At 31.6% G+C, this 25,432-nt stretch overlaps 2 protein-coding genes across 2 annotated transcripts in view; one reads left to right on the top strand and one right to left on the bottom strand.

The window, feature by feature from the left end:
* The window catches only part of LOC127721709 (methylcrotonoyl-CoA carboxylase beta chain, mitochondrial-like), a 30,919-nt gene extending 29,409 nt beyond the window's left edge, over positions 1 to 1,510 (bottom strand). The window contains exons 1-3 of the mRNA XM_052228508.1: positions 1,337 to 1,510; positions 731 to 797; positions 45 to 129 (exon numbers count right to left, since the gene is read on the bottom strand). Coding sequence (XP_052084468.1) covers positions 45 to 129; positions 731 to 797; positions 1,337 to 1,471 — 287 coding nt within the window. The 5' untranslated portion in view covers positions 1,472 to 1,510. The remainder of the gene's footprint in view (positions 1 to 44; positions 130 to 730; positions 798 to 1,336) is intronic.
* Positions 1,511 to 1,707: 197 nt separating this feature from the next.
* On the top strand, positions 1,708 to 24,334 carry LOC127721710 (fumarylacetoacetase-like). The gene is made up of 12 exons (XM_052228509.1): positions 1,708 to 1,851; positions 7,594 to 7,704; positions 8,584 to 8,705; positions 10,639 to 10,688; positions 11,683 to 11,773; positions 12,780 to 12,877; positions 13,947 to 14,099; positions 16,825 to 17,031; positions 17,662 to 17,708; positions 18,526 to 18,627; positions 19,411 to 19,528; positions 21,166 to 24,334. Exons 1-12 carry the CDS (start codon positions 1,771 to 1,773, stop codon positions 21,243 to 21,245), a joined length of 1,260 nt encoding a protein of 419 aa, XP_052084469.1. The 5' UTR covers positions 1,708 to 1,770; the 3' UTR covers positions 21,246 to 24,334.
* Positions 24,335 to 25,432: the final 1,098 nt, after the last annotated feature.

Raw genomic sequence — 25,432 nt, 5'->3', positions numbered from 1 at the left:
TGTCCCTTGTTGATGTGAAACTAATCTGAGAGATCTATACTAACTCTGGGTCTAATAGTCCATTGATTCTGTCTCTAGGTAATAACTTCCCTCTTGATAAATGACGATCAATTGCTTTTGGACCTCCTCCTAAAAAAAAATATGTTGAAAGTTCTTGCAGAACAAATATAAATCAAAATATTTCATTTCCTAAAATAAATGATATCTAACATGTCTAATATGAGAAAATATTAAGCGACTCTTTGATTACTCTATTCTCCACCTTAGGCCTCAGTCAATATTTTATTATTAGGTTAATAAATCCTTGCATCCACCTTATTAGAGGCCTAAAGCTAACTGTATGATTTTCAAAAAAAAACAAACTAGAAAGAGTTTTAAATATCATTTTTCATGTTCATGGGAATCAATGTCCTATTCTTTCAAAATTGTACTGACAAATGATTCCCTTAAAAGGTCATCAATCATATACAGAGGTAGAACAAAAAATTAATCATATATGACATGCCTTGCAAGATATCTCACTTAGACAGGTACATGAATTTGCAATCATGAAAATCAGATTTTTTTTATTTGTATACATATCTTAGCGCTTCAGTTCAGTCCTTATGAATCATTGTAGAAATTAGTCATTTATATGGATACAGATCACTTTATGATGTTAAGAGAAAAAGTATCAAGCACCCTCAACCCAATCAAAACTTGGGTGAGCTCAGGTGATCCAGAATCTTACCCTGTATCACAGTAGAAACTGTAGATTGTAAATCTTTAACCAATGACAGCATGCGGTCATAATTCTCCTGTTAGAATAAAAAAAAAAACTTTTTACTTAATGTACATGATGTATTTGAGAGTCTATTTAATTTATCATGACTGTATCATTTCTAAGTTATCTATTTATCTTCTACTCTTAGCATTATTACTTACACCATAAATGAAAATTGTTAGTTGAACAAGGCACAAAATAACAAACTTAAGGGGCTAGTCCACATAATTATGACGTCTTGAAAGGCTACTTTATTTTTTTTTCTGTGACACCTTCATATGACATTGGCTTCATCGTTATGAAGTCGTAGGAAGGTGTCACAGAAAAAAATAAAATAGCCTTTCAAGACGTCAAAATTTTAAAGACAAAATTATCATGATTATTTGGACTAGCTGGATTTCTGTGATTTAAGGTTTAAGGTTAACAGGGTACCCTTATGTGTGGATGTCACATAAAATGAATATCATATAACATAAAAAAAAAATGCAAATAGAGTAAAACAGTGACTTATATATACAAAACATTATAGAATATATTATAGGGAGCACAAAAAAAATTGAAGTTGCAGTGAACCTTGAACTCTGGAGATTCTCTTTCTGCTTGTGTTCCTATTGGTGAGGAAATTTCAGCATGATATAAGCGTCGAATATAAAGCTTTAGTTGTCGTGATGAAAACGAGGATAAACTAGGAAAGGCTTTTCTCATCATTTTCGTCTTGGAGGTCGTGTGTTTACATTGCTGAATTTAGTTTCGTACAAAAAAAAAGTAGTTTGGTAAATTTTTTGTCGGGTATTTCTATTATTAATAGACTAATTTATGACGTTCAAAAATATTATTATGAAATGCTAAATGTATAAATTACATATTAAAGTTTATTGTTTACATTAGTTTTATTTTAAACGTTTTAATTTTATTTATACGCAACTATAAGTTAGTCTCTTTTTCCAAGGTCAAGGCTACTCAAGAAAACGTGTACTTCTAAAAAGTGAACACAACGACTAGAAACCATGTCATTTATTTATGTCAGCCCAGAAAGCCATTTTCCTATTCAGAATCTACCTTATGGAATTTTTTCCACAGATGACAACGTAGGTAGCTTGCGAATTATCCTCTAAAAAATCGAAACAAACCTGCGGTAGTCCATGGAGGTGTGTCCTTGATGGTCCAATCAATTACTTTAAAAAGCGAGGGTCCTCAAGAGGATTTGTCATTAAGTCAAGAATACACTACTGTAATTTTACAAACTATTATTTTAAAACTGCATGTCCCATGATCAGTGGAATGAAAAGATAAGTGGTGATAATATGAAAAAAGGGGGAGGGTTGTCCTGTAACTGTAAAGGTAACTGCAGAACTGTAGCTACAATGTATAATCAGGACCTTATGATTTATTTTTTTTTAATTTTGATATACCTGTACCCGTCATTCTTCCTGCCGGAGTGAACAATTCTTAAATTTTGAAGTCCTCTTCAGTAAACATTCAAAATTCAAATCTTCTGCTTTTGCATTATACCATGGCATTGATGTCATAGACCCCGTTCACACTAGGACATTTATATAGATTTAAACTAGATTGGTTCACTTTAGATCGGTTTAAGTGAACACTTTGAACCTATCTTCAATCGGTCTAAACTAAAACACCAAAAGAGGTAGTTTAGTTTGAATCGATCTAAAGTGAATCGATCTAAAGTGAATCGATCTAACTTTAAATGTGAACGCAAAGATCGGTTTAAACAAGTACGATTGAATCGAAAATAATCTATGCGCATGTATAGCGACAAAACTACAAGTGTAATATAAACATACCACCGCAGTATATATATATCAGTGGTTCGTTGTTTAACCAATATTTCTCTGTTTAAAAACAGACCTTTGTCATGTTTGTGTACATGCATGTAAAAACAAACGGAAAAAAAAGTTGTCTCCGCCGTACCATAAATTTGTGTGTCTTCTTTCATGTGTCTTTTCTTCTGTTGTTTTTGTTTTTTTTTTCAGAACCGGAGCATTTCTTCCTTGCTACAGTTTTTTGTTTCAAAATTAATAAAAACTACAAGAACACCAGAGTATCAAAATTTGAACTTGTGATTCAAGAGAAACAATAACTTCATCCATTTTTTTAAGAGTGTGTTTCAGTGTACTAACACATAAATTTGATTAATTATTTCTATTTATACACAATGTTTACAGTTTTACAGGTAATTTCAGATCGATTGCATTTTTAATTGCAGTGTGACCGCAGTGGTTCAGATTAGACCGATAGAGATCGTTATGGTTAAAGATAATGTGAACGCTAACTGGTTTTATTTAGATCGATTCAAATTAGATCGATAAAAAAAAAATGCTAGTGTGAACGCTTAGTATTAGTACAAGATGCCCATTACAACTCATTCACTTTTTGAATACTCAGGAATGTTTGGCTTTTCAAGTCTTGTTGATCCATTTATTTTGGAATTTAAGGTGTTATAATGGATTCAATAACTGATGTATATAAAGTTCATTAAAGGGAAATCCATTTAAGCTTGGTTATGTATGTAGATTCACCTGATTTTCATCCTCTGGCATCTTCTCATGAAAAAATAGACAATATTTGTCATATACTTCCCTTGTGGTCAGTCAGGGGTACTATTTGTACAAGTAATCTTTATTTACTTGAAGAAGTAAAAAAATATACTTATATAAGTTAATTATAATGTTTGAATAATCTCCCCTTAATTTTCTCAAAAATTCACTTGTATAAGTAATTTTTTTTTACAATCCCACAAAAATTCTCAAGTTTTGAGATGTAAAAACATGCCTTTAATGATTTTTCCCAGGTTAGCTAATAATTTTTTTTAGAGTTCAATGTTTCATCTCATTAATTCAACAAAGAATAATAGATATGAATTTAAGAAATACATACTCAACAACTGGTTACACCAGGAAACCTGTTTTTTTCTCCTTATACATAATATATTTATTTGAAAATTTTTTTAAAAAGAAAACATGAATCACAACTCTGTTTTTTTTTATTGAAATACAACAATGAATTTTCTATATACAAGTATATACTTCCCTTGTGGTCAGTCAGGGGTACTATTTGTACAAGTAATCTTTATTTACTTGAAGAAGTAAAAAAATATACTTACATAAGTTAATTATAATGTTTGAATAATCTCCCCTTAATTTTCTCAAAAATTCACTTGTATAAGTAAATTTTTTTTACAATCCCACAAAAATTTTCAAGTTTTGAGATGTAAAAACATGCCTTTAATGATTTTTCCCAGGTTAGCTCATAATTTTTGATTAGAGTTCAATGTTTCATCTCATTAATTCAACAAAGAAACTGATTATGCAAAGATCTTAAGTATTTGCTCAAGGCCTTCAAAATTGCTCCTTGGGGGCTTGTAAATGAGCAGTGTTCTGAAGGTAACAGACAAATGAGATTTTCATTGTCCATGAAATTACACGTGTTCCAACAATAGTCCATCCACACTCAGATACAATGACGTGATTAACGAACCAAATACCCAGTCAAACACACCCACATTTCTTAGTTTCATTACATATGTAAACAACAACACTACAAGGTCAATTAAATAGTTCAAGTGAAAAGTAGACAAAAACAGAAAGGGTAGACGATGAAGATACTGCATTTTTTTTACACACATATCATGCATATACATGCCTTTCATCTTAAGGAATTACTACAAGGAACATTAATCCAACACAAATTATATAATCTAAAGATTGTAGTACTAATGGTCAGGGTGGGAAGCTCAACAGATACCATCCAACATATAGTAGAATACAATCCTTAGCGACCAAAAAAATAGCAAACTTTTTAAGCATATCAGATAGTTCTCAAATAGTACATTAACATTTAAGTTTTAAAAGCAACAAACAAAATATTCTCTACTCAGTTTTCAAATTAGATGATAAAGCTACAATTTTTTTTTCTCTCTAATATAGAATTATCAAACTAATTCATTTAAAAAGTCATATGCATTACATGTAGACATGTAGATTAGTGGTGCCAACCAGTGGTCGCCCCCGGACATGGTAGTCGTGACATACAGGGCATGAAATTATGTTAAAGCTTAATCCAGTGTGACATGTACGTAGCTTGGAAAACAGTGGAGTCAGCGCAAAGTACAGCGATTGTACTGAAATGACAACAAAGCCCGTAAAATTCAAACTCTAACCCTTGTAATTAATTTAGAAGTAGAATGTCCTGAATTTTATAATATCATTAAGTAATAGTTTGATTTATTTAATTATATTTATTTTTTTTTTTTTTTCTTATTTTATTTATACAATTTGGATTTTCAGGGGGGGTATATCATGAAACAGTTATTGCATTTCGGGAGTTAGACATGGGCTTGTTTTCTGCCTGACTGATCACCAGTCAGAGCACATGACGATGCCTGGTTTCAGGTTGCAATTAACCTACACTATCATGGTTTGTATCCTCCGTGGGATAGTGCGTATACATGATTCCCACGGGACCACTGGCTGGGGCAACTGATCAAACATAATCTACTTTCGTATTTTCGAAATACGACAGTGCAATTGATTATCATGATAAAAATAAACACAAACAAGTGACACAATACGTTAATTTTAACGCATAACACTTACAACCACAGATGAAAAAACAAACAAAAAAAGAAAAACATAACAAACATACAGTATTTTTCTTTTAATTAAAATTAGATATAAAAGTACAGGTCAAAAACCAAAGTCTCAATCATTAATAGAAGTTAATTTTCAAAATACTAGTAACACTAATTTCTTTCTTAATTTGTTTTCTATTTAAATTTATTAAAATAAGTTTAAACTAGTATATGTCAATAAGGCGCACTACCTAAAAGCAAAGATAGTCGCCTTCAAAGTAATATATAATATATATTTATTTTTCTAATTTTTTATTTTTAATGGACTTTTTTTCTAAAGTTAAATATTACTAATATAATGGACCAATTCCAAAAAGTTAGTTACCAGGGTGCAATTACCAGTTGGTAAGCCGTCCACCAAAAACATATAACTGTAACCATGAAATTACACTTAAATGATTAGTTAAGACATCTGCAAAGGACAGACAATTTAAAATTCTATTAGAGCAAAGAAGTCCTAAGAATTCAAGAAAAGAAGATAGGATGACTTATATAATTAAAAAAATCTGAATGACATAACTAAGCCTTTTTTTTTACCTATACAAGTAGATAAAATACACTTGTATAAGTATCCTACAAATTTACTTATATATGTATATTAATATTACTTCTTCAAGTAAATAAAAATTACTTGTACAAGTAGTACCCCTGACTGGTGGTATGGCTTTGGTGAGAAATTGTATTTTGTCTTAACCTGATTGATTGTTTTACCAAAGAACAATTAATAGACTTCCTTTTTATACACACATTCAAATACTTGTCAACAAAAATATGACTATTTTATTTAGTTGTTCATTAGGGTTAATTTAATTTGCGAAAAATTTATTTTTAGCTCTCATTTTATATCATAATTAAACATTAAGCAATCAAATATTAATTTTGGCTATGTTCTACATTCATTTTAATCATAACACTCTTGAGTATTCCCTGGCATTGCTATATTATGTTTATTACCGAAAATGCTATACTTTTTTAAAATAATGAACTCTTGATTTCAAGTACAAAATCTCCCTGAATGACTGAATGACCCCCTTTAACAATATGCCGGTGTATTTCATAAAGGGATCATTATTCAATATTCTTAAGCAACATAGTTCATTTTGTAGTTCTGCTCTTTATTTGTAATATTGCATGCATAGACTTTAAGTATGAAAGGGTTCTTGGGGTCAATAAATATAATTGATGATATGAATTAATGGGATTAATGGCCTCAAATATGAAAAGTATTGTAAACATTTAGTCTGTACCATAAGCCACTAGTCCTATGCCCCCAGACTAGTAAAATTTTATCCGGACTAGTAAATATTTGCAAAACTGTTCAGACACATAAGAAAAATGTCTAGATATTGGTCTTCGGACTAGTAGTGATTTTGGCTGTGAAATATTAAAAATTTTCACAAAAATAGACACAAACTTTTTAAAATCACTGAAACAAGTAATTTGAGAAGTTAAAATGTAATCACTTCAACAAGTGTTTATAACATTTTCTTGATATTTTTCCCACAAGCTTGCCTTTTTTATTGGTAAAAAGACAAGTATTCCATTGAAAAAACAACAATGTACATGCAGAAATTGTCTTTTGCTTGATTAGACTGTCAGTTTTTACAATTTATTTAAAATATGCAAAAACTGGAATAATTTGTAGATCAGGACATAACCTTGAAGTAGATCATTATAACTCTAAAGAAAACCAATCAGGTTACCTAATATTGTTGACCTTTGTCTAATAGTAAGAGTAGTTAATGAATATTTGTTTGTCAAAATATGGAAAATCAATGAAATTAGCATTTGAAGATCAAAGGAAACACCAAAATCACTTTAATAGGTTATTAGTGAATTTATCAAATCACTGAAATAGGTGATCATGAAATCACTTGTTTAAATAGTACCCCTGACTGTAGTAGTTGGAAAACATTTTGGTGCAGACTGAACATTTTGTTTGTTTATCATATGAATTCTCTTCCGTTTCATGGGTACCAATTTTCGTGGATTGAGGAAAAAATCATTTTCATAGATATTTGATTTCATGGTTTTTCCAAGGTCTGCATACAAGACTATCAATGACTATGGAACTTTTGTACTTCCTTGAACATTTAAATTCGTGGTCATGTTTGTATTTCATTTCTATGTATATCAGGTTTTTTTTTCATTAATCAATACTGTTTTTACTTAATTTCAGCCAAGACACAGAATAGGTGTGGCTATAGGGGACCAGATTTTAGATTTGAGTGTAGTGAAGAGTTTGTTTACTGGAGTTGTACTACAGAATCAACAGGATGTGTTTGATCAGGTATTGAAACAAGCTAAATCACAATTATGATAGTGTTCAAGTAAAGTCACTGACTGACTGGTAAAAATGGAATTCTTGTAAGCATTTAATTTGCAATCAATAAAATTCTACTTGAATGTCTGTATTTAATCAGTTAGGGGCATTATTTAAACAAGTTATTTTTTTTATCATAACCTTTATAGGTAATTTTTTAAGGAAAAATTTTCTCAAAAGAGTTTTTCTAAATTTCAGTAGATGCATTTACTACTATAAATTGAAACACATTTTGCATTATTTTAGTACAAAATATTAAGAATTAATTATAATTGAAAAGAGTATACAGATAAAAGGTTACTTTTAAAATATTGACAAATATTACTTCTATAAAAATAAAAAAGAAGATGTGGTATGAGTGCCAATGAGACAACTATCCATCCAAGTCACAATTAGTAATAAAAACTAAACAATTATAGTTCAAAGTACGGCCTTCAACACAGAGCCTTGGCTTACACCGAACAGCAAGCTATGAAGGGCCCCAAAATGACTAGTGTAAAACAATTCAAACAGGAAACCAATGGTCTAATCGAAAAAACGAGTAGTTCATTTAAGTTATTGTATACATCTTTGATATGATTAATAATTACAATTATATACAACATGTATAACAAGCATATGTAATTGTTTTGGGTTACAAATTATAAATAACGTTAAGTCTCAATCAAGTCACAGGTTTCCATCTATTTATATATGTCTACCTTTAAGATTTCTGAGGGATATGATACTTATAATAGTCCCAAAATTATGGGTTTTGTTATAGAGTACATTCCCTTGTCATAAATTAAATCTTTTAATTGTAACTGCTGAAAAATGAATATCTATAAGTGATACACTATTTTGTAGCCTACCTTGAATGGATTTATGGGACTAGGTAGAGCAGCTTGGAAGGAAGCAAGGGCAACATTACAGAAAATATTGTCTTCCAACGAACCTCTCCTGAAAGACAATGCTGACCTTAGATCAAGGTAAAAGACATCATTGCTTAAGTTCTTATTGGTTGTTTGTTTGCAGGATGTATACTGATCGTGTCTTGTTTCCCCCTAGTTCATGCAGTGAGGGGTTTGGTAATGGTTTTCATTTGTTCGTCCATCCTTCTGTCTGTCTGTATGTCCAAACACGTCAAAACTCAGATATATAAATAAGAAGATGTGGTATGAGTGCCAATGAGACAACTCTCCATCCAAGTCACAATGTATGAAAAGTAAACAATTATAGGTCAAAGTATGGCCTTCAACACAGAGCCTTGGCTCACACTGAACAGCAAGCTATAAAGGGCCCCAAAATTACTAGTGTAAAACAATTCAAACAGGAAAACCAATGGGATGGTCTAATCTATATAAAAAACAAGAAATGAGAAACTCTTATGAACCACACCACCAAACGACAACCACTGTACACATTATACCACCATTTTGATTCAACTATTTTTAGGGGAGTTATGGGACTTTGACCATTTTTTTTTTTGCACTAACTTGCTACAATGAAACCTTGTGAACACACCTCCTCTGCGGCCATTTGACAGAAAGTTTTCATACTTGGCAGGATTGTTTGCCAACTTAGGTCATTGACCATATCATACAATCATTTTGATTTGACGATTTTACTGGAGATGTGGGACTTTGACACTTTTTGGACTGTTTTACCCCAACACTTTGTAAATGCAACTCTTCTGACACTATTTGACCGAAAACTCTCTTACTTGCTAGGTTTGTTTGCAATCATATGCAGTTGACCATTTTATGGGAGAAATGGGACTATGATTTTTATTTCGACTATTGTATCACAATGCAATCATGTTCTGTCTATTGGATAACTCAAACAAATTCATTACCTTCAAATAATTTAATCTATGTTCCTGGTCTGCGTCTCTTTTCTGTAGACTGTACACACACTTTTATTCCTTATTTACACAACTTTGGGGACATTTCACTGCGGAGTAGATCAATGGTTCTCCTTTATTGCCTTTGATGTGGTCATTTATACTTTAGAGATCTAGATGATTAGAAGGAGATGTGAGGTATATGTGTCAATGTGACAGCATCTTAACCTCAAAACACATCCAGAGGGTAACAGACAGACATGCCTCCGGGTGCGGGATTTTCTTGCTGTGTTGAAGACCCATTGGTGGCCTTGGGTTGTTTTATGTTCTTTGGTCGGGTTGTTGTCTCTTTTGACACATTCCCCATTTCGATTCTCAATTTTATTCTATATTAGAAAGATGACTGTACAATATGTCAAGATTTATAAAAAAAGATAGATCATTATTAATTTTGTGTGATTGTTACAAAATTAGCTATGTTAGCAGAGAGTTTTAAAATACCATACAAAAATTATCTTAAAAATAATGTCCAGAATGTATTAGATTATGAAAGGGCAATATAATGAAGAGTGAATTCAGAGTTCTGAAAAGGTATTAGATTATGAAAGGGCAATATAATGAAGAGTGAATTCAGAGTTCTGAAAAGGTATTAGATTATGAAAGGGCAATATAATGAAGAGTGAATTCAGAGTTCTGAAAAGGTATTAGATTATGAAAGGGCAATATAATGAAGAGTGAATTCAGAGTTCTGAAAACGTAAAGCTTATCTTAAAAAAAAGGGAAGAAAACAGTCGTCTCATTTGCATTTATACCTCTTCTCCTTATTTTATCAAAAACAATTTAACACATTTTCCAGTGGCTTGACTATGTACAGGCAGAACATTTTGTGGGATTACATTAGCAATATAACTGCACAAACCTCTAGTTTGCCTATTTGAGACTGTATGTTTTAAATGTAAAACACGCAATACAGCTACCAGCATGATGACCGCTGTCTTAAACCAAAAAATAAAAGCTTGCACATTAGTTTTGAAAACAGGGTCAAAATGTGCTATTAAATGTTTTCTTCTATTTTTCAGAGCCTTTGTTGATCAAGGTCAGGCAACAATGCATCTTCCTGCTAATATAGGTAAGGTGTATACTCATTCTTTTCATTCTATATTTAGGTGACATGTTTTCCTTCTTCAAAAGTTTATTATATGTAATATTGTAATACTTAAATATACAAAGCTCCAATATGTCCAACATTGCAAGGAATGAAATATTTTCTGGTAAATTTTTATCGTCACCACATAAACCATCATGATCACTTGACATCACAAAATATTGAAGAAGCCATTAGGGCAACCTGGTCAAAATAAAGGTCAGTTATAGAACTTACAATATGGAATGTAAAACAGCCAAATATATGGTACAAACTGAACAAATGGCTGAAACAACTCACATTATTTTGATATCATAAAATTGAGAATGGAAATGGGGAATGTGTCAAAGAGACAACAACCCGACCATAGAACAGACAACAGCAGAAGGTCACCAACAGGTCTTCAATGCAGCGAGAAATTCCTGCACCCGGAGGCGTCCTTCAGCTGGCCCCTAAACAAATATATATACTAGTTCAGTGATAATGAACGCCATACTAAACTCCAAATACACATAAAAGGAGATCTATACATGTGCATTATATAAATGTATTTCGAAATATAAATGACATATTATGTTTTAAAAAAAGGATTTCTCTTAATTATACAGCTACTAAAGTGATTAGGGAAAATTGAATTTAAAAGAATGTATATTTTTTAAAATGAACTGATAGAAGAAAATTAGATTCATTGTTTAATTAAACCGACATATTGATTGATGTTATAGTTATAAGAGATATGGGTAGTTCTAAATGAGACAGCAACACAGCAACTTTTAATAGATACATAGCAGATGTTCTCGTGGATTGCATTGATATCACATTTTCAAAATGAAATATCAGGGCACTTTAATAACAATATTTTATAAAGAAACTGTCCAAGTAGTCTAAATAGAACTTATGAATTAGCCAGATGAACCCCTGAATGGAACAGCTCTTGCATAAATAAAGATAGTTCTTTATTCATTTTGATTTGTTCTAGGTGATTATACAGATTTTTATTCCTCAAAGAACCATGCATATAATGTTGGTGTTATGTTCAGAGGACCAGAAAATGCTCTGATGCCAAACTGGTAAAATTATTACTTGTACTTTTTTTTACACCATATGTTAGAATACAATTTTTTTCACCATATGTTAAAATATTATGTTTATCATAGCCATATGTACCATTAAATATTGAAAGGTAATACACAACTTCAACAATTATCCAAATTTATCGAAAAATTAACAACGAGATTCAATAGAAATACATGTGCTTATGGCAAAAACAATAGCTGTCATATACTTTAAGAATTTTAGTCTTCATGTTAATAAGATGCTTTAACTCCAAAATGCAATTAGAATGGGTGTTTTTTTACGAGTAGATAATCTTTTTTATAGATAGTTATCTCCATTAAAACTCATGCACCTCTTATTCTCTGTGAAAAAAAAAACATTTGCCAGTAGGGTACCTTTTCTTTTAGAGTGATGTCCCTTAAATCTCATGTACTTCCTAATCTTTTGTTATAGGACACATTTACCAGTAGTTCACATTTTTTTATAGAGAATTATCTCTCTTTATCTCATGTTTCTCCTAATCTCTCTGCTGTAGGACACATTTACCTGTTTGTTACTTTTTCTTAAAATTATCTCCCTTTAATCTCATGTGTCTCCCAATCTATCTGCTGTATGACACATTTACCAGTTTGTTACCTTTACTTACAGATAATTATCTCCCTTAAATATCATGTCTCTCCTAATCTCTCTGCTGTAGGACACATTTACAAGTAAGTTACGTTTTCTTATAGTTATCTCCCTTAAATTTCATGCCTCTTCTAATCTCTCTGTTGTAGGACACATTTACCAGTAAGTTACCTTTTCTTACAGATAATTTTTCTCCCTTAAATATCATGCCTCTCCTAATCTCTCTGCTGTAGGACACATTTACCAGTAAGTTACCTTTTCTTATAGTTATCTCCCTTAAATCTTATGTGTCTCCTAATCTCTGTTGTAGGACACATTTATCAGTAAGTTTCCTGTTCTTACAGATAATTATCTCCCTTAAATCTCATGCCTCTCTTAATCTCTCTGCTGTAGGACACATTTACCAGTAGGCTACCATGGTAGAGCTTCGTCGGTAGTTGTATCAGGAACACCAATCAGACGACCTAATGGACAAACCAGAGCTGATGAAAGTAAGTAAACTACTGCTGAGGTGGATTCTGGTTGTTACAATCAATCCACAACGGAAGTATTTTTTTTTTCTTATTTTCAAAATATTTTATGAAGTCCACTACATAAGTTTGAATACAAGACCAGCAAAAAGTAATTATATAAATAAGAAGATGTGGTATGAGTGCCAATGAGACAACTATTCATTCAAGTCACAATGTGTAAAAAGTAAACAATTAAAGTCAAAGTACGGCCTTCAACATGGAGCCTTGGCTCACACCGAACAGAAAGCTATGAAGGGCCTCAAAATGACTAGTGTAAAACAATTCAAACATGAAAACCAACAGTCTAATCTATATAAAAAAACAAGAAACACTTATGAACCACACCAACGAACGACAACCACTGAACAACAGGCTCCTGACTTAGGACAGGTGCATAAAAATGCAGCAGGTTTATTTATGTCTATTTTTTTTTTTTTCAAAATCTCAGATAAATTTTAGTTAGCCATAGTAGGCAAGTCACAATTACAAAATCCATTTGAGGTATAGTGTATTATCTGCTTATTAATTGAGGTCTAAGGGGGGTTAGTCTTTTGATTTGGACGGTAAGAACTACTGAGGGCTGTTCCATTAAAACATACATGGTACCCAGGGAAGGCACTTTGAAATGGGGTAACCACCTATATATGCAAATTAAAATTTCACTTACATTTCAACTATGTAAAAACATAGTTGACACCCACCCATAGTTGAGATTTGTAAGTGCCTTCCCTGGGTTCCATGTATGTTTTTATGAACAGCCCTGAGCAATTTTTAGAAAGCTAAATAAATAGCCTTTTAAACAAACTTACCACAACATAATGTGTTTTCAATGAACTTCAAATACTTGCTATAAAGTATTATGGCTTCCCATCATTGGTATTTTTTCTAAACCAATTTAAAACTCATTTTCAGGCTAGTAAGCCAAATATTTTTTGTTAAGATTGCCATTAAGAGTTATCATTAACTGAGTTACATTGTGTGCACTGTAATCTGCTCCAAAGCATTTTTGTATGTCATTGGTTACATGTTTGTGTCTCTTTTTTTGCAGGCCAGCCTCCTGTGTTTGGTAAATGTAAGTTACTAGACATAGAATTAGAGATGGCGTTTTTCACAGGCCCAGCCACAAAGCTAGGAGAACCAATTCCTATAGATAAGGCAGAAGACCATATATTCGGTATGGTGTTAATGAATGATTGGAGTGGTAGGTATTGCATTAGGGTATAAGGATAGGGATGGATTGACATGAAAGCAAGGTCTATACAAATATTGCCCAGTAATCATTCTTATACTGTGGATTCATTAACAGTTGAAGGATTTCGTTGTTTTTCTGGGTATGGGGAAACAACAAATTAAAATAGTCTACGAAATACAAATGTTTAGTAATTTTGATAGGAACATATGATGAAACCACAAATTAAGTATGCTAAACATGCTAAATTTTTCCAAAACCAAGAAAATTAAAACCGATTAAAATAAATGAATTCAGTCAACCGACAAAAAACAATCATAAATGTATATGAAAAAAGGTGTTATAATTGAATGCTGTTTATTTTATCTTGACAATTACTGAAAGGTCTAGTAATAAGCACAAATACCTTAGTCTAAACACTTTACAAAAAAGACCCAAGGCATTGCATGCATGAAGATAAGGTGTTTTTTAAAGTTCACCTGATGGAGTGTGAAATGAATTGCACAAATGATAAACCCAGGAATACAGTTGAACCTCGTTGTGTCGAACTCGGTTATGTCAAAAACTTGAATGAGTCAAAGTTTTTTCTCGGTCCCGGTAAAATTCCTGTTTGATCAATGCATAATTACCTCTGATGAGTCTAATACTCGGTTAAGTCGAGAAAATTTTATAGTCCTGTCGATGTAAAATTAATGTTAATTGACCCCGATGTCTCCAAGTTCGGAAGTAAGAATTTTTGAAAAATGGAGACATTATGATAAAAATTCAAATAGGATGTATTTCTTATGTTATCTAATCATTTTCAAAAGAGATTAAAGCTGAGTAAACATACTTTTTTGTATAACAGTTAAAATGACATGTTTATGGTGACCGGTAATTAACACCTTTGTTGATCGTTCAAGCAGAAAGTTACTGTTGAAACATATTTCACCTGACATTAAACGAAACGAATTTAAATGACCCAAGCCGAGATTAAAGGAATCAGGAATCGTTAGAATTAAAACTCATTAATTACAATAAATAAAAGGATTAAGACAATTACGATAAATTCATAATAATTTAATGTAAAGGAGAGGACCTCATTAGAGACTGTTCAGAATTTGTTTCATTCCTCGAGTGATTTCATAATTTATAGAGACTGACCTTTTTAAATATTTGTGCCGACTATTGATTTTATTTGTTCATAATTTGTATCTGTACTTGCGTGTTTGATTATGAAGGACACAAACTATGGAGATTGAATACACAATCATAAAGTGTCATATCCAAAAAAAACACACTGTTCAAAGTATCTAGTTTACACAAATCTCAAACCGTATTTCATGCATTCCAAATTTATGATGACACACTCGACCTCGGATGAGTCGATTACTTTGGTCCGGTCCCTTCGACTTCGACACAACAAGGTTCGACTGTATTATATTTATTGATGAGCTAACAAATTCAGCTATGCAGTAGAAATGGTAAATCTGTAATAGAAAATATTTATAACACTGGCATATGATACTGCATATAGCCATGAATCTTGATAGGCTTGATGCAGTCTGCACGCTTGGTAACATGCCCATCAGCATAGGCTTGTTGAATTTCTATCTGATCTGTAAGAATTTCTGCTACAGATTAATAAGAGTATATACCAAGGATCTGGAAATTTTTCCAGACAATTTCGGTCATTTTGAGATGTTTGAAAAGTTGGTGCCCCTTTTCAAATTGTCGATATCAACTTGACTATATTCATAGGATCAACGAACATGACGAACTTGTATTGCTGTTTCATCGCATTTACTAAGTAAATGTCTTACCATTACCATGAAGGACAGTTTAGGGAAGGCAACAGTCTAAAATTGAAATGATTTTAATGACTCAAAATGGTTAATTTCTCAGACATTGCTTACGTTTCTTTCGATTTGACAAAAGTTAAAACCGGAAGTTTGCGATATTTTAAAGTACGAATAATTCCGGATTCATTTCCGGGATTTGTTTTGTTTATCAAATTGACAGGAAATCACCGGCTTTTTTTATTTTATTACCTTTAAAAGTGTTTGAATATAACAGATAATAGTTGCACTCGTTTAATTTAGCATGAAATCAATTTGCATTTTACGATTAAATATTAAATTTGCTGAAGACAATTTCACGCATACGTATTACATAATAAATAAAGCACATGTGTTACTCATGAAAAAATATTTTTTCTACGTAAATTTAGATTTAATTTTTAAATCAGAATTGATGACTGTCTTTGATGAAAAGTAAATAAATAATGAATACACTTGTCAGGGAACTTTAATGTTTTAAAGATATTATTCTGAGCTTGTGATCACTGTCAGGTGTGAATTAAAACCACAGGTAAAAAGTGATTAGCGATCATTAGCCAATGTTTCCCGGAGGCATTGATATAGATATTAGGAGGGCCCTTAGGATTATCAAACTACTGTAGTGGCAGTTTTATTACAGGAAAGGGATTATAAACAAAAACAAGTGATCACAAGTGCAAAATGGCGATTAAGAAATCCGATTTCAAACATTGAGTCAATGAAATGACCGAAATTACTTCTGTAAAAAAATAAAATTTGTCCTAAATCCCAATTACTCGTTTAGGACAAATAGTTTCATCTTAGGACATGACTGGCAAATATGACCGTTTCCAGACCCTTGGTATATACACAATATTCCAACAATTACCATCAGGCCTGTGGCTGCAAAAGTGCAATTTATATTCGTTACTTTATTCCAGCCAGAGATATACAGAAATGGGAGTATGTTCCATTAGGACCATTCCTTGGTAAAAATTTCGGGACCACAATATCCCCGTGGGTTGTTACCATGGACGCCTTGAAACCATTTGCTGTACCTAACCAGAAACAAGATCCGAAACCTTTGCCTTATCTCTGTCATGAAGATCCATATTGTTTTGATATTCAGCTTGAAGTAGCATTAAACTGTGAGTACTTAAAGATACTGGCAAAGTACAGATCTCATTAGCTAGCATACCCACTAAAATTTAACCTTTAAAGATTTTGTAAAAAATATTGAATGCAAAAGCTGATATCATTTCTCCAAAATATTACATATGTGCAAACAATGAAAGGTTAATGGAAGAAATGAAATGTCTTGTCCACATCATATGTTACAACTGGGTACAAGAGAAGGTGTAGGAGTGTTCTTGTTGTATTTCCACTACCACCATTGAAGGTTGGAAATGAGAATAATATACTTTACCTGCAGTGTAGATCTCATTCTCCTAGACTTATATTAACTGTGGTATCAGTTATTTCATCTGGAGAATGATAGATGTGAATAATTTGTTAATTTTAAGACTTTACCATGGTCTAAAGAAATGAAAATTAGATACTGTATATTCGAGGTATTTATAATGGGAATATGCTACTCCTTGTGCAATAATAAGAACTCGTATTCTGATAACTGGTTCATATATCTGTGTGAAGCTTTTCCGAAAATCGCAATAATTAAACTCACATTTTTGTTCATTCTTCAAAAATCGCAATTATAAATGATAAATGCACGCAATGATTTCTGAATTTACAGTATATGATTGTTTACTCTTTTCCAGGTGATGGATTAAGTAAGCCGTCAACAATTTGTAAAAGTAACTTTAAGGTTTGTAGTATTCAGAAAAAATTTTGTATGCCAGATTTTCTTTAAAAAAATGATGTTATATCTAAATAAATACAGTGAAGCCAGAATATACTGAACACTGAATATTAAAAAAAAAAACTGCAAACTCAACTTTTAGAACATATTATGTTATTTATCTGTGTAAACAGAACACCCAGAAAAGAGGAAATCGCAGGGCACAATAGTTCCATTACTATCAGTTCCTATCAGTTTGACTACTGTTTTGAGGCCCTGCCCCCTAGATCATGGTTCAGCGACTTTAAATTAATAAGCAATTTTCAATGTTAAGTTTTCTGCTTAAGTCAGTTTGATAGGAACTACTTGTGATAGATTAATGATATTTTCTATAAAGTTGCATTACTATCAGTACATATCAGTTTGATGCGTATTTCCAGGCTCTGCCATCTAGGTCATGGTCCAGTGACTTTCAATTAATTACCAATTTTCAATTTTAAGTTTTCTGCTTAAGTTAGTTTGATTGGAACTACTTGCAATAGACAAAGATATTTTCTATAAAGTTACATTGCTTTCTAGCTGTATATCTCAGTTTGTCAACCATTTCCAGGCCCTACCCACTAGTTCATGGTCCAGTGATTTTTAATTAATTAGCAATGTTGCTGTCCATCAGATTGTCTTTTTCTGAATTTTATGCCGACAGGCAAGACATATCTCTGTGTCAATGGTTTATTTTTTAAACTATCCACCTTTCAAAAAAATTCTGCCAAAAATATCTACATATTATTTTTTTTATAATTGACAACATTTAACTTTACATGATTGACCTATGTATATTTTTCAGTACATGTATTGGACCATGAAGCAACAGCTAGCTCATCACACAGTGACTGGATGTAATACAAATCCTGGAGATCTATTGGCCTCAGGGACCATAAGTGGAGAGGTATTGATTACTGACTATTGCTATTTTCTAAATTATGCTTTGATCTTTTTTTGTGATAACTTTTCATATCACGCTACTTGAGTCATATGGATTTTTCTCAGTCGTGTAGAAATAAAATGTATGACATCATGAGCCTACGTCATTGAAGTTGCTTAGGAAAACAGTGATAACAGATTATCAATGGTTTTTCAAACTTGAAGATTTCACCCTGTCGATGAGATTGTAGCTGAGAAACACCCTCTTGTTTGAAAAAACATAGATAATCTATAAGTATACAACATAAAAATGCTCCTTGAGACATATTATTATTACTTTGCCAAATTTTCAATTACTTAATTATTTATTGTTTTCAATGCTTGGGAGAAACATATAATTATTGTTTTTCCAAATTTTCAATTTGCTAAGTTTTGTTTGCAACTCTGTGAGGCAAAATTAACCAATGGCATTTTGCCACCTGTATGGGCCTTTTTTTGTTATGGTCTGTATTTATTACCAATATGGCATCCAAGTTTTAGTCTCAAGTGTACCTGATGAAGGTTATCACGGAAACATGTTTCAGGTGCACCAAAATTGGTCTCAGTTTTAGCAGATTTTAGACCACAAGATGGTCAATATGAGCAACATTAACATTTACAACCTGAAAGAACATGAAGAAGACATTTTAAGTTGAAAAACTTGTGTCTGACCTTTTTTTGATTGTTTTTGGACCATTAAATGTTTAAACTACAACCTAAACTTTTATTAGTATGAATGTGTAATGACCACTGTTTTTCTATTGCACAGACAGAAGATTCTTATGGCAGTTTGTTAGAATTATGCTGGAAAGGAACCAAACCTATAAAACTCGATAATGATATCACCAGGAAATTCTTACAGGACGGTGATGAAGTAATAATGACAGGTAAAATTGTATTTTAATATTTGCTGACATCAATAAAAGATTTGATGGTGGTAAATTGTTTTAAACAATATGCTTAAGCATGTGCAGCATCTGATTGTACCTAAAATGTTTTAAGGATGAAGTCCAGTAAATAAAAAAAAAATTTTAATTTAAAATTGATATTATAATTCAGAAGAGCATTAGTTAAGGAAAAAAATAAACTAAAAATATTGATAGGTTATGGAACTCCTTTTCGAGATTTTTTTTTTTAATTTTTAAAAGATGGTGGGAAAAGGCTGACTCAGACTTTTACCCTACATTTAGCATTGGCATTATTTGGGTCTCAAATCTTAAGAAAAGTAATCTACTATCTGCTGAAATTTTGGTAACTGACCTTTTATGAGCTATTGCAGTCTTTTATAAAAAGAAAAGTGGGTGTTTATAGGGCAAAATATTTTACCCTGTTTTGTAACAATAAACCCAAGGAGTCTGAACAGCTGACAAAAATTCCTAAACCTGACATGGCTACATTCTTAAATCTTTGGAAGTTTATTTTAATTGTTCCAAACCTGGAATAGTTCATTTGCTAATTGCCATTTTTTTAATCACCACTGTAGGACGAACTGTATCCCTGTCTATCTAATCAAGTTAAATGAGCATGGTGCATTGTGCGGGTTCTGACAATAATTTTTACATTGTTGAAGGCACATTTATTGTACAAATGGGATTTCTAAACATGTGATTACGTAATGAAAAAATCACACAGATTGTGTTCACCAAACCATGTTCTTGCCATAAGGTTTGTATAGGCAGGGATACAGTTTTTCCTTCTTTGTTGTTGTTTCCCTTTTGCAAAAAAAATAAAAAGAAAAAAGAAAACAAGGTCGATAATTAAAAATGAACTCTTGTTTTTCTAAAGTGTGAAGAATTTTTTATGTTAACTCATTAGAAGTTAGAGTTATTTCCCTTTTATTATTCTGATTCTAAACAGTTTGGTTGTATTATGTTTTTACATCTGTTACTTCAACAATACAGCATGAAAAATGTAGGCAATTTTATTAAATACTGGTTCCTTCAGGCATTTGTTTATATTTAATGATCTATGATGACTGTGACCATGGCTGAAAGTGTAAAGATTTATTTGAAAATTCTTACAAAACCATGAAGTTTTTTTTTCATTGCATAGCATCTTCTCCATCATTATTATTTTTTAACTATACACAAAAGTTATGAGTTATCTATCAATTGATTGTGTCTTTGATTTTCATTGACTGTGTGTGTAATTTTCATAGATTGTGTATTTGATTTTCGTTGGTTGTGTGTATGATTTTCATTGGGCGTGCTTATTTTTCATTGGTTGTGTGTTTCATTTGTCATTGGTTGTGTGTTTGATTGTCATTGGTTGTGTGTTTAATTGTCATTGGTTGTGTGTTTGATTTTCAATGGTTGTGTGTTTAGTTTTCATTGGTAGTGTGCTTGATTTTCATTGGTCGTGTGTTTGATTTTCATTGATAGTGTGTCTGATTTTCATAAATTAGGTATTTGATTTTCATAGGTTGTGTAATTGATTTTCAGTGGTTGTGTGTTTGATTTTTAGTGATAGTGTGTTTGTTTTGTTTTAGTATGATTTTCATTTTTTTTGTGTTTATGTTTTTCAGGTTATTGTGAGAAAGATGGATGCAGAGTTGGGTTTGGTACATGTACAGGGAAGATATTGCCAGCATTAGATCTCTCATAAACTCACTAGTCTTAATCTAAGCAGCATTTAATGTTATGATGAAGTGTATGAAGGGTTTAAATGTTATTGTTTTTAATGTTTAAGATATATAAATGTGAAGACAGGAACAAGAATTTAGAAATTGGTTCAGAACAGTGTAGACTAGCGTATATTCAAACTACTTTGGATTCATTATTCGTTGGATACCAATTTTCGTGGGTTTCGTGGATACAGGTGAACCACAAATTCAAATGTTCTACGAATTACAAATTTTCTGTATGCTTTTTATGCAGAGATTGGCAAAACCATGAAATCAAATATCCATGAAAATTTTCCTCAATCCATGAAAACTGATACCCACGAAAATAAATGAATCCACAGTATTATGAATTTTACTACACAATTATATTATTACAAGTTGGGAAGAGTGCTGGTGAAGATTCATACTGAGAGTTAAAGTGTCAGTCTTTGTAAGAATCTGGCAATTTAGAAAAATTTCAAAACCTGACCCAAAAAAACCCACCAACCTGACCATTCAATTTTGAAGTTACCTTCATCCTGAGTTAGAAATGGTAGGTCTTTCGTTTCTTCGTGTCTGGTAATTCGATAAATTTCTTGATAACATTGGGTTAGAATGACAGCAAATTACAGAGTTAGCTCCCCTCAATTGGTAATTTGTAGTGCATTTCAACCAAATTATATCGTAAATTACCAGAACTGGAAAAGGAAATGAACGTTTTATTCGTGCACCATTATACGTTTTGAACTTAAATTAATGTAAACTTGAGTGGGTTTTTATTTGTCATGTTTTCACCACTGCCTGATTCTTAGGCAGATTGGCACTTAATTTGTCTAGAAGCCAGTGCATAGTGTTGGCATGATTCAACTGATGAGTCAGTAACTTTACAATTCATCAAGGTATGTAATTGTAGTAAGCTTTCAGCTGTTCTGTTTTGGCCTTTTGAAACCTTTCCTTGTTATTTTATTGTTCCGATTTATTTTGACACTTCATTTCTTGTAAAAATATTGTAATATTAAGCAGTTGCAATAACTTTAGTCTGCACATTTATAATTGATCGACTTGTAATTTTACTAAGCTATGGTTGCAACTTCCTTAGGCAAAGATGACATTTGACTCTTTAAGGATGTTTGCTCCTCTTGTTTTTGAGTTTTTGCTAGATATTCGGAATCCTCTGGTTTTATCCATGTAGTGCCATTAAAAAATTTGCCCACTAACCCCTACTTTTCTCTCCATTATACATATAGTTTAAAATGTCATTTTTTAAAATCTTATAAAATCCTTGTTATTTTTTCATAGTTTTTGAAAGAAAAAAGGTGCAAATGTTAAATGTATGAAAAATCTAGAGAGAATTATTTCCCCGCCAAATTTTAAATGGCTCATATCTCGAAAACAAGCACACTAACCCTTCAATTTTTTCAGCTTATTTATTTCCTTTATTTATATACTTTCAATTTATAACAATCTTTTAAAAAACTTGTTATTTTGAAACAGAGTAGCAAACATCCTTAAGCTGTTCTTGGCCTGTTTAAACTTTCCCCTGTTTAGTTGTTGTTTTGAATCATCTTGACACTTCATTTTGTAATGTTAAGCAGTTGGAATAATTTTGGTCTGTAACTTGCACAGGCAAAGTTGAATTTTGACTCTAGTAGTAATGATTGAACATGATGCCAAACTGTTTTTTTTCAAAGAATTTTTAATGTTTATGAAATTTATGATCACGGGTAAACACCATTGCTAATTATTAACGAAAATTAATGCCTCATCAAACAATATTTTCAGATTGCTTTAAATAGTGATTTGCATCTCAGGCCATGTAGAATATATATTATATGCTATCGTAACGATAAATAAATCGTGCTCCTTGATTTCAAAATCAGTTGCCTTCCCAGATTTTTAAAAAGGGGGCCAAAAACTAGGCAACGTTAGGAGTAGAACATGTAAAACGTCTATGCTTTAAACAAATATATAGCTCTAAAGGGAGGGGATGGCCATGGCCTTGCGGTCATAAAATGTTCGAGCACCATTATCCTACTCAGACTCAGAAATCAACCAATCAAAATACTGGATTTGGTATTTCAAGCACATATTTTGTACTCCCGAGTACTGAGTAAAGTTTTATGACAGGGCCCTGATCTCCCCTAAATCTGCTTCTGCTTCCAAATCATATATATACATGTATATATTTTGCCTTCTGCAAGGAATATCTGTATCTTCTAATTATTTCACTTGTTTATAACATTGACATTCCTTTTATATTTAGAAAAATATATACAGAGAAAATGATATTGTATGCATTATTATTATGGGCTTTCATTTAAAAAGGTTTAGCTCATTGAAACTGATTAATTCAATTAATAATCACACAAGTGTTTTTTATACGACCGCAAAAATTAAAAATTTTTTGGTCGTATATTGGTATCACGTTGTCGTCGTCGTCGTCGTCGTCGTCAGCAACGTATGAAGACAGATGGTTTCCGGATAATAACATGAGTATAAGTATATAGAAATCAATAAAATTTTAACACAAGGTTTATAACCACTAAAGGAAGGTTGGGATTGATTTTGGGGGCTATGGTCCCAACTGTTTAGGAATTAGGGGCCAAAAAAGGGAACCAAATAAGCATTTTTTAGTAGTTTCCAGACAATAACTTGTGTTAAAGTGTATTAATATCTCTGAAATTATACCTCAAACTTCCATACAACAAAGGGATGGTTAGGATTGACTTTGGGGGGTTGTGGATCAAACCAATTAGTAATTAGGGGCAAAAAAAGGGGAAAAACAAGGGTTTTTCTGGTTAAAGGACAATTGAGACAATTTAAAAGCAGTGTAAGGGAGGTAATCCAATTTAAATTAAAGAACACTATTTGATTACCTCCCTTACACTGCTTGTAAATTATGTATTAAGAAATGATGATTGTCTTGAGGTGATTAGCTGTCAATTTATTTTTAGCAGTTCTTATTAATTAATATTAATTTTAGCCATGACTATGTATGTCATTTTATATTTTAAAACTTTTATGATGTATTTAAATGGGTAATTTTGGTTGCAAACTGCATTTGAAATTTGAATTGAGATACTGACCATATTTTGAGGGAAATAATTTTTTGGGGAATAAGGGAAAGGGGGGAGGTAAATGAATTGGAGGGGGGGGACAATTTTTCTCATTTCAGATTTCAGAAATTAAAAGAAAAGTTCTTCAAATAATTTTTTGGGGGTTAATATTCAACAGCATAGTGTATTGCACAAAAGCAAAAAACAGGGATAACATTTTTTTTTTTGGTAGGGGGGGGGTCAATCCCCAACAGCATAGTGTATTACACAAAAGCAATAAATTCAATATAAATTCAAATCATATAACCAATTTGAAGTTCTTTGACTACAGTTATTCTGTGTCAGAAACCTATTATGTGTCAAAAATTTAGTTACAATCCAAATTCAGACCTGTATCAAGTGTGAATATTGTGTCCATTTTGGCCCAACTTTTCAGGGTTGGACATCTGCGGTCGTATCCAGCTGCGCTCAGCGAAGCAGTTTATTTTAATTATAAATATTTTTTGGCATATATATGTTTAAGTGATATTAATTCATTATAATTTTCAATCATGAAAAATAATTAAACCACGGGTATTTTTTTAAAGTGAAATCCTAATTTTGATTTAACAGTAGATATATCAGATAAATATGGACAATCATGAAATGTCTTTCCAGCATGGTCATTACTTGTTTTCTTAAGACTAACCATATTTGATGACATTTTAAAAATAATGTAATGTGTACAGTATCCTCTTCAAAATAAATTTATACAGAATTGAAAATGCATACTGTAAGTACAGACATTTTTACCTGCATTTATTATTACACTTGTTTAGGTAACGACAAAAATGCTAGATTACGTATTGTGATTTCAAGAAATGTTTCATACAAAAAATGCTATCAGATTTTAAAAAGTGAGTATTTTTGGCAGATGTATCGAATCACAATTCCCACAATATTTAAAACATCACAAAAAAATCTGAATTTACAGTTCTATATAATTCTTGAAAAAGAAATTTACTTTAGGAAATGATCCCACATTTCAAAAATTTATTGTATGGGAAATACATGATTTTATTTGAATTACCTATGAGTACAAACTGTATGATTATTTTAAAAATCTCAGAAAAGTATGTATGAACACTGTTGTT

This window comes from Mytilus californianus, unplaced genomic scaffold, assembly GCF_021869535.1.
Source record: "Mytilus californianus isolate M0D057914Y unplaced genomic scaffold, xbMytCali1.0.p SCAF_12, whole genome shotgun sequence".
Taxonomy (NCBI): domain Eukaryota; kingdom Metazoa; phylum Mollusca; class Bivalvia; order Mytilida; family Mytilidae; genus Mytilus; species Mytilus californianus.
The sequence above is the reverse complement of the archived record's forward strand: the minus strand, read 5'-3'. Positions and strand labels throughout refer to the sequence as shown.

Excerpts from the sequence above, each read along its gene's own strand:
- LOC127721710 (XM_052228509.1), top strand. The coding sequence starts at position 1,771 with ATGTCATTTATTTATGTCAGCCCAGAAAGCCATTTTCCTATTCAGAAT. Across the intron at positions 7,705-8,583 it reads AACAGGATGTGTTTGATCAG|CCTACCTTGAATGGATTTAT; the intron begins GTATTGAAACAA and ends ACTATTTTGTAG. Across the intron at positions 19,529-21,165 it reads TGATGAAGTAATAATGACAG|GTTATTGTGAGAAAGATGGA; the intron begins GTAAAATTGTAT and ends TATGTTTTTCAG.